This window comes from Varanus komodoensis, unplaced genomic scaffold, assembly GCF_004798865.1.
Source record: "Varanus komodoensis strain SLA01 unplaced genomic scaffold, ASM479886v1 scaffold154, whole genome shotgun sequence".
NCBI classification, from domain to species: Eukaryota; Metazoa; Chordata; class Lepidosauria; order Squamata; family Varanidae; genus Varanus; species Varanus komodoensis.
This window is the reverse complement of record NW_025335449.1, coordinates 969-9,763: the sequence shown is the minus strand read 5'-3', so window position 1 is coordinate 9,763 and position 8,795 is coordinate 969. Positions and strand designations below refer to the sequence as shown.

Below are 8,795 nucleotides of genomic sequence, written 5' to 3'. Positions count from 1 at the left end.
AAACCAGGCTTGGGTCCTGGTTACCTGAAGGAGCGCTTACATCCATATATGCCCGCCCGGCCGCCCCTTGAGATCTGCGGGAGAGGCCCTTCTCCGGGAGCCCTCCGTGAAGGAAATTAGGAGGGTAGGTACTCGGAGGAGGGCTTTCTCTGCGGTGGCGCCCAATCTATGCAATGCGCTCCCCAGAGAGGTCCGCCTGGCACCGTCGTTATTTGTTTTTCGGCGCCAGATGAAGACCTTTTTATTTAAGCGTCATTTTAATTGTTAATATTATGCTTATTTTATCTGGCCAGGGAACTTATTTTATATTGTTATTTTTTGTATTTTAACTTTATGTTGTGAGCCGCCCCGAGGCTTCGGCGAATGGGGCGGCATAGAAATGTTTTAATAAATAAATAAATAAATAAATAAATAAATAAATAAATAAAGTCAATTTTATTTTTTTAGTGGGCCTCTCTTCCAAGGAACATTGTTAGTGTTTTGAGACATTACACTATCCTGTGGAAATGAGTTTGCCTGCCAAGCTCTGTTTGATATTGGGGTGTCCAAACTCTTTCTGCCCCAAGGCTGAATTCAATTTTGGAGAAACTCAGGTGGGATGGGAGGGGATTTTATTGGTGGGTGGGGCCTTAGACAAAAGGGGCAGGGCCAGAAATGCCAACACGTTTCAGCAGACTTTTGCTGCCACTAACTAGGCCTTTTAGAGTGGGGAGGAAATGACACATCAGTCAGGAAACCTCCAGGGAGCCCTAGAAAGCTGAATTTCCAGAAGTACTAGCAGAATTTAATTAAAGTTCCGAAGAACCTGGACACAAGATGAAAGAGAAGGGGCATTTGGACCACAGGGACAGAAGTTAAAACCAATGCAAGGATGGATCTCAGGTCTTGTATGAAGCAGGACATGTTTTTTTCCTGGTTTCTTGACGGCTAAAATTGGGGCACAGCAAGGGCTTCGGGGTAAGAAAAATACAAAGTGAGGTGTGATCACAGTGGATACTGGTCAAATCACGAGAAGCAGTAGTTCCTCTATACCCCTCACTAATCCGACCTCACCTGGAATACTGTGTCCAATTCTGGGCACCAAGATTTAAGAAAGATGCAGAAAAACGAGAGAGGTTCCAGGGAAGGGCAACAAAAATGATCCAGGGTTTGGAAACGCTGCCCTGTGAGAAGAGGCTGAGAGAACTGGGCATGTTCAGCTTTGAGAAGGCTGAGGGGGACATGGTGTCCCTCTAGAAGTACCTCAAAGGCTGTCACAAAGAGGAAGGTCAAGATTTCACTGATACCAGAGTGTAGGACACGTTATAATCAATTCAAGTTGTGACAACCCAGATTCAGGCTGGACATCAGGAAAAGCTTCCTCACTGTCAGAGCAATAGGACAGTGGAACCAGCTGCCTGGAGAGGTGGGGGGCTCTCCCACACTAGACACATTCAGAAAGAAACTGGACCCATCTGAGTGGGATGGTGTAACTTGGTGTCCTGCAACAGCAGCAGGTTGGACCCGATGGCCTTCATGGCTCCTTCCAACTCTACTATGATTCTACGAAATTTTAAGCAATGGCTTGGTTGAGTCCAGTCTAAGTCTCAGAAGCTGGGCTGTCTGAAAAGTGTGAAAAATATAATTTTCCCCCGGTGACCAAACAACAAGAGTCCTTTACTTTCACAGAGACACAAGAGGGTCAAAAATATAAAATAAACCTCTGTCAAGGAGGTCAGAATTTGTAAAGATAAGCCCTCATTCAGATGTTTTGACCCCAGATGCCCTCAAAGGAAGCGCAGTAGAAAAGTAAGCAAATATTGCGTGTTACGCTTAATTGCAAAAAAGCTACATGCATAAATTCACTGTGCAGGGTGCCTGTGGCAGCTGGTCCCAACTGGAAACGGGGTCGCTCTCTACTGTTTCTGTGCATCTACAATAAAGTGAGGACTTTGGAAATATCTCTCCTGTTTTCAAGGCTTGCTTGGCACACGATTCTAATTATTTCAAGGACAGGGAAAAATCTGGCATCGGCCCATCCGTGGAGGGCAGAGATGGCTCCTTGCGCAACATGGCAGAAGCGATTTCCCCAAGTTTGATCCAGGACTGGGCATCCTCACACAGCATGGGAAATGTGCTCCCACAGCTGGATGCCTTGAAGCCCGATGCTGCCACCGCCGCCTACCAGGACAAAAAACATTCCACTGACCCAGCTGTGCAAATAAGTCCAGAAGTTTCCCCGCCCAGAAGCCCCCCTCGCAACACGGATGGGGGCAGGTGGAATCCTCCACACTGCATGCTGAGCGCTCTGGCGAGGACGTCTATCCTCTAGAAGCCTGTTTGGTTTCCACACCAAACACAGCAGCACTGCCCTCCCTCCTCAAGTTCGGAAGTCACCTGCATGCCATTCCTGATCGCCTGTGGCAACCAGGCTTGAGCTTGAAGAGAAGGCTGCGTTCTATGGAACCACAGGAGAAAAAGAAGAGCTTACCAGCAGCTCCTCGCTCGTTCTCTGCCAGGCTTCAGCACCTTCCGTTGGTCTCCTTGGGCAAGGCAGGGGGTCTTGCATCTGTTGGAAGCAAAACGGGCAATTCCTTAGAGCACAGGCACAGCCAGGGGGAATGTTTTTCCTACTGAATCTCTGCCTCGCTGTGAAGGGGTTAAAGGGGTTCCGGCGCATCCCATGATGCTGCTTGGTGGGAAGTTTGGGGCAGAGAGAAGGAAGGCCTTCTTCACAGAGTTAAATGGTGGAATTCGCTGCCATGGGAAGTGGGGTTGGTGGCCAGTCAAGATGGCTTTAAAAGGGGATCGGGCAGATTCACGAGGGAGAAAGCTCTCGTGGCTACTAGCCCTGCTGGCCAAGTGCCCCCTCCTTCCCCAGAGCTGCATGTCTGCTGAGGAGCTGGGCAGGAGGAGGTCTTGCACCCTTCCTGCCTGAGGGATCCTGGGGGAAGCAAGTTTGCCACCATGGGCTAGATGGACCTTCGGTCCAATGCAGCAGAGCTTCTTATATATGTCATGTCTCGCTCATCCACCCCGCAGGAGTCTTGCGATGCTCTGATTTTTGTAGAATCGTCCATCACTTTGATTTTCCAGTACTTATTTGCAAGGGAACTGCCTTCCTGAGAGACCTGGAATCTCTCACCATCTGGAAATGCCCCTGCAGTCTGGTGAGTATCTGGGCAGGCAGGCACAGCTGGGGCAACTGCCAAGGTGCCATACACCTGTGGGGGCCCGGTGCCAAGCTGCTCTTCTGGGATCTCCTAATTCTTCTCTTTGATGTCGCCAGCTAGTTCACCTACCTTCTCTGAAGGTGTACGATGCAACAAGAGAGACCTTGTGGTTTCGTGGGCTGAGCCCGGAAGGACGGAGCGAGAGAATGGGGGACAGGCGTGTGACAGAAGGGAGACGGAGCCAAGCCTGATCTAGCCAGGGCTCACTGAGGACTCCTTACCCTACGGCCCCAACCCTTGTATGATGCAGGGTTAGAATGGCAGGCTGGGATTTGGAGGCCCCGGGTTCCACTCCCCAGTCTGCTCTCTGGGTGGCTTCGGGTCAGCCATTCACTCAGCCTGACCTACTTCACAGGGTGGGTGTGAGGATAAAATGGAGAGGAGGAAGAGGAATATGTCAGCTGCCTAGTAGGAAGGAAAAAGGTGGGATGTAAATATCATGAATAAATATATAAATAAGACCACTTTTATTTATGTAAGTATTTGTATACCTCCCTGTGAAGCTCAAATACTTTGGCCACCTAATGAGAAGGAAGGACTCCCTGGAGAAGTCCCTGATGCTGGGAACGATTGACGGCAAAAGAAGGGGAGGGCAGAGGATGAGGTGGCTGGATGGGGTCACTGGGGGTGGGCTTGGGTGGATTCCGGGGGATGGTGGAGGACAGGAAGGCCTGGAGGAGTGTTGTTCCTGGGGCCGTGATGGGTCGGACACAACTTTGTGACTAACAACAACATACCTTCCTGTAGCCAACGCTCTCTTGGTGTGTTACAACAATAAGGTTCAAGGTGCAAGCACTGGGGAAATCTGGTTTCTAGTTCACGTCCAGGGCTCGGAAACACTGCCCTGGGAGGAGAGACTGAGAGAACTGGGCATGTTCAGCCTTGAGAAGAGAAGGCTGAGGGGGGACATGGTGTCCCTCTGTAAGTACCTCAAGGGCAGTCACGAGAGGAAGGACAAGATCTCTTCTTGCTGATACAAGTGCAGGACACAGAATAATCCATTCAAGTTGTGATAACCCGGATTCAGGCTGGACATCAGGAAAAGCTTCCTCACTGTCAGAGCATTTTGACAGGGGAACCGGCTGCCTGGAGAGGTGGGGGGCTCTCCCACAACAGAGACCTTCAGAAAGAAACTGGGCAGCCATCTGTGTGAGATGGTGTAAACTGGTGTCCTGCAACCGCAGGTGGTTGGACTCGATGGCCTTCCAACTCTTCTGTGATTCTATGTCCTGAATAGTCCTGAAACCCACCTGGTGACTTTGGGCTGGTCACCGACTCTCAACCAACCTCATAGGGCTGTGAAGAGATGAAACGGAGAGGAAGCGGAGCCTTGCGTGAGCCGCCTTGGGTTCCTTGCAAGGGTTAAAAGTGGGATGGAAATATAACACACACATACACAGGGGAGCTATTAAACCCGTCAGGCGAAACCAGGGACGCACCCCTTCCCCACCTGTCCAGACTCCTCCTCCTCCTCAGCTGCTCGTAAGGCCCTTTATCCAGAGGCCTGCATCTCACCCAGTAAGCCTGGTCCTGGGTTGCAAATGGCTCTCTCTTTCCCCTGGGCTCATCATCTGGGCACACCTGGCAGGTGCAGCCACCTTCCCTCCTACTTCACCAAGCACAGTGTTGGACTGGAACTCAAGAGACCTGGATTCTAGTCTGCTATCAGGCCACCAATAGGCTGGGAGGGTAGCTTTGGGCCAATCGTTGTCTCTCGACCTTGCCTACCTCGCAGGACTGTTGTGAGGATAAAGCAGAGGAGCCTTGAGCTGCTTGGAGGAAAGGCAGGATTAATAAATGCAATAAAACCTGAAGCTGATCCTGAGGGTGGGGGCTATCTTTGGAAAGATGCTGGGCAGAAGCATGCTCTGGGCCGTAATCAACCAACTCGCCCCTTCTGGATGAAAATTTATTTATTATAGCTATAACCCACCTTTCTCCTTCCAAGGAACTCAAGGTGATTACATAATTCTCCTCCTCCTCTCCATCTTACTCTCACAACAGCCCTGTGAGGTAGGTTGGGCTGAGAGTCTTTGACTAGCTCAAAGTCACCCAGTGGGCTCCATGGCTGAGCGGGGACTCGAGCCCAGATGGTCTGAGTCCCAGTCCCGCGCTTTTAACCACAATGCCATACCGGTTCTCACTGCCAAGGAGAAAATACATTGCACCGGGCCCAACACAGTGTCTTCCAGACCCGTCGCCCTGCAATTCTCACATCACAGATGACAAACCCCTGCGAGGTAGGCCAGGCTACGAAATGAGCCCTTCCTCCACATTCCGGGGTTGCTGCACCGCAGAGCCATGACTCCTGTGCTCTCTTTTAAATATTCTGCCTGCCAGAGAAGCAGGGCATTTCATAAATGTGAGGCATTTTATATACAGGGAAATACAGTGGTGCCTCGGCTCACGCACGCCTTGGTTCACGACCAAATCGGGTCGCGAACAAAAATTTCATGAAAATTTTGACTTGGGTTGCGAACTCCACATTGGATGGCGGCCAAGATCGGGGCCATCTCCCCCCCACCTCCCGAGTGGGGAGATGACCACGCTCGCAGTTGCGTTTGTGCGGGGAAGACATAGAGGAGCTGAGGACAGAAGAACTTGCTGAACTCCAGAGCGAGCAGCAGAAGGCACTTGCTGAGGAGGGTTCCACCGAGGGAGAGGAAGAGGAAGGCAGGGAGGAGGTTAGCAGAGAGGTGATACAATCCATTATGGGAAAATGGAATGAGTGCCAGGGTTTCTTTGAGAAGCACCACCCCAGCATAACTGTAACGAACAGAGTGATAACAGAGATAATGTGGGCTCTCATTTCCGGAGGGTTATGCAGCACAGGAAAAAACAAGTGACATCAAACGCATTTTTCGCCAAAATTGACCCTGCAGCTAAGAGACAAAGAAGAGAGGAAACCCCTGAAAGAGAGCTCCCCAATGTCCTTACGGAGGGGGACTCTCCCTCAAAATAATAACCCCCCCCCCAGGTTAGAGTTCTCCACTGTACTGCACAGTATTTTGTTGTTGCCAATTTGACTCAAATTTTTCTGATTAAAAAAAAAGTTACAGAATGGATTAACCTTATTTACACTGAACGTTATGGGGAAATTTGACTTGTCTCGTGACCAAAAATTGGCTCAAAGCCACATTCGGAGGGGCCAGAACGGATTAACCTTATTTACGTTGAATCTTACGGGGAAATTTGACTTGGGTCCCAACCAGAGTCGTGCAACGGGTTTAAGTTCGTGAGCCAAGGTACCCCAGTATGGGGTCCCTGTTTCAAAGCTTCCTTTAAAACCCCTCGACAGCCTGGTGAGCGTGAAGCCAACGGGCGAGGGCCAGCCGGGCAGGGCGATCAAGTCCACCCCGCTTTCAAGCCAATGATGGATTTATTAAGGAGCCAAGCAGGGGGAAACGTTTGGCGTGGGAACGAGGCGGCGCGACCCTCTTGGAAACCCGATGCAAGGAAAAGCGCAGCGAACAGAAGGCGCAGGGCTCGGTCCAGCTTTTGGGGGGGGGGGGCTCGCCGGACCCCCTGCCCCACGCAGGCTCGCTTCCCCCCACCCTGGCCACCAGCTTCCCCGGCTCCTCGCCCTCCTTCCCCGCATGGCTGCCGCTCGCTTGCTCGGGAGCCCAGCGCCGGCGCGCGTCTCCGGTCCCGCGTCGCCCCACCGCGGAGAAGCCGCCGAGGAAGCAGGTTGCAGGGGGCGGCGTCGGTGCGAGCCGTGGGGGCCGCCCGCGCCGAGCCCCCCTGCAGCCGGGGCCCTCGGCCAGCGCCCGGCCATGCCGCCCCTCGCTTACCTCCGCGCGATCCGGCGCAGCCGCTCCCCGCTCGTCGGAACCCGAGCTGCGCGCTCCGGGCGTGCGCACGGCCGCGGGGCCGCGCCGTGCGGGGCCGCAGCGGGCTCAGCGGGCGGCCAGGCTATCCGGGGGCTGCCGGAGGGCTGCTCTCCCCGTCGGGGGGGAAGGACGCCCCCCACGGGAGCTCTGGGGCTAGTCAAGCCCGCGGATCGCTTGATCTGGAGAGGCGGCGGGAGGCAGCAGGGCTGCAGGTGTCACGATGGGAAGGCGGCGCGGGGAGACGCTGCTTTTCCGGTTCTCGTCTGAATGTGCAAGGTTTGCACGCAGAGTAACAGGCTTGGCTCGCGCCTCTTTCATGCGCCGCCTCCCAACCTGCGGGAAAGGCAGCCCCTCTCTCAGGGGGAGAGAGAGAGCCAAGAAAGATCGTCGCCTCCTCTTCCTCCCTGGCCACCTCGGGAGCCCTCTGGTGGGAACCGAGCGGGGTTGGTAAGCCACGCAGGCAAGCTGCAGGAGTTTCCCTTGCCGGAGAGAAGAAAAGATCAAGCCACTAGTCCTCATGGCCACGCATCACCTCCAGTATCAGGGGCAGCAAGCCGTTGTACCTCAGCCACCTTGAATGCCATGCTTTGGTAGTAAGACCGGGCCTGAATGAAATGGGATGAAATTAAACTGATCAAGCCACTAGTCCTGAAAGTTATGCATTGCATCCAGTATGAGGGACACGATGGCACTGGGCCTCCCGCAGCTTAAGTACCATGATTTGGTGGGAAATGTTGGGAAAATTCAGATAAATCCTGGTAGGAAAACGTTGCTTATATGTCCTTTGTGTTATAAAATCAAACCTGCACCCCTTTCTCGGCAGCCCAATTCCAAGCCAGATTACTGTTTAATATTGCTGTCACTTTAAGAGGCAGGAACTCTACATTCAGTTGTAAAGTTCACTCCGTTGAGACTTTTGTCCTGCTAATCTACTAGCAGCAGCAACCTGGCCTGATTAATTCACCTGCAAGCTGATAGCCAAGACCAGCAACGAGCCATGATTAACATAACAATCTCCTGTCATCAAATTGCATTGTGTTAAGTCTTGCCTCTGCATAGCTCTGACATTCTCTTCATTGTGCTCCCCTCATTTCCTCATCGACTGCCCGGCTGCTGAGCCCATAGGACTCAAAATCTAGAAAACACTCTGTGTATGTTGTGAGTGACTGCAGGGGGCCTGTGTGATCTCACCCATAAAAACTCTGGGGTTCAAGGGGCTTCGATCTGACCTGGAGGTTCTGGTATTCATTCTCACCATTAGTAAAGAGACTCTGACAGCAGGCCAGAACACTAGGCAAGGTGCCCCCTTGCTCTGCTCTACCATGGCTCTTCTTGTGCTGTTAAATAAGGAAAAGCTGCTAGTCCTCAGGACCGTGTGCTACCTCCACTACTAGAGGAAGTCTCCCAAGATACACGTTTGTTGGCTGGGAGGATGCTGCTATATCGTGGGTTTCCCAGGGGGAAGCTGGTTGACCTCTGTGTGGACAGATCACTGGGTTAGGTAGACCCTTCACCTGACCAGGAAGCATTTTTGATGTTCTCAGAGTCAACACGACCCTGATTATTTGTTATCTGTTACACAAGCCTTCAATTTATTTATTTATTTATTTATTTATTAAAACATTTCTATGCCGCCCCTTGCCGAAGCCTCGGGGCGGCTCACAATACAAAATAAAATACAATAAAATACAAAAATAACAATATAAAATTAACAATATAAAATAAATAACAATATAAAAGAAGTCGCCCTGGC

General features: G+C 51.9%; 1 protein-coding gene across 1 annotated transcript in view; it reads right to left on the bottom strand.

Annotated features, from left to right (window-relative positions):
- LOC123021048 (tigger transposable element-derived protein 1-like) overlaps positions 1-3,475 on the bottom strand; it is a 19,213-nt gene extending 15,738 nt beyond the window's left edge. The window contains exons 1-2 of the mRNA XM_044425428.1: positions 3,434-3,475; positions 2,471-2,548 (exon numbers count right to left, since the gene is read on the bottom strand). Of these exons, the coding sequence (XP_044281363.1) occupies positions 2,471-2,548 (78 nt within the window). The 5' untranslated portion in view covers positions 3,434-3,475. The remainder of the gene's footprint in view (positions 1-2,470; positions 2,549-3,433) is intronic.
- Between the last annotated feature and the right edge of the window lie 5,320 nt (positions 3,476-8,795).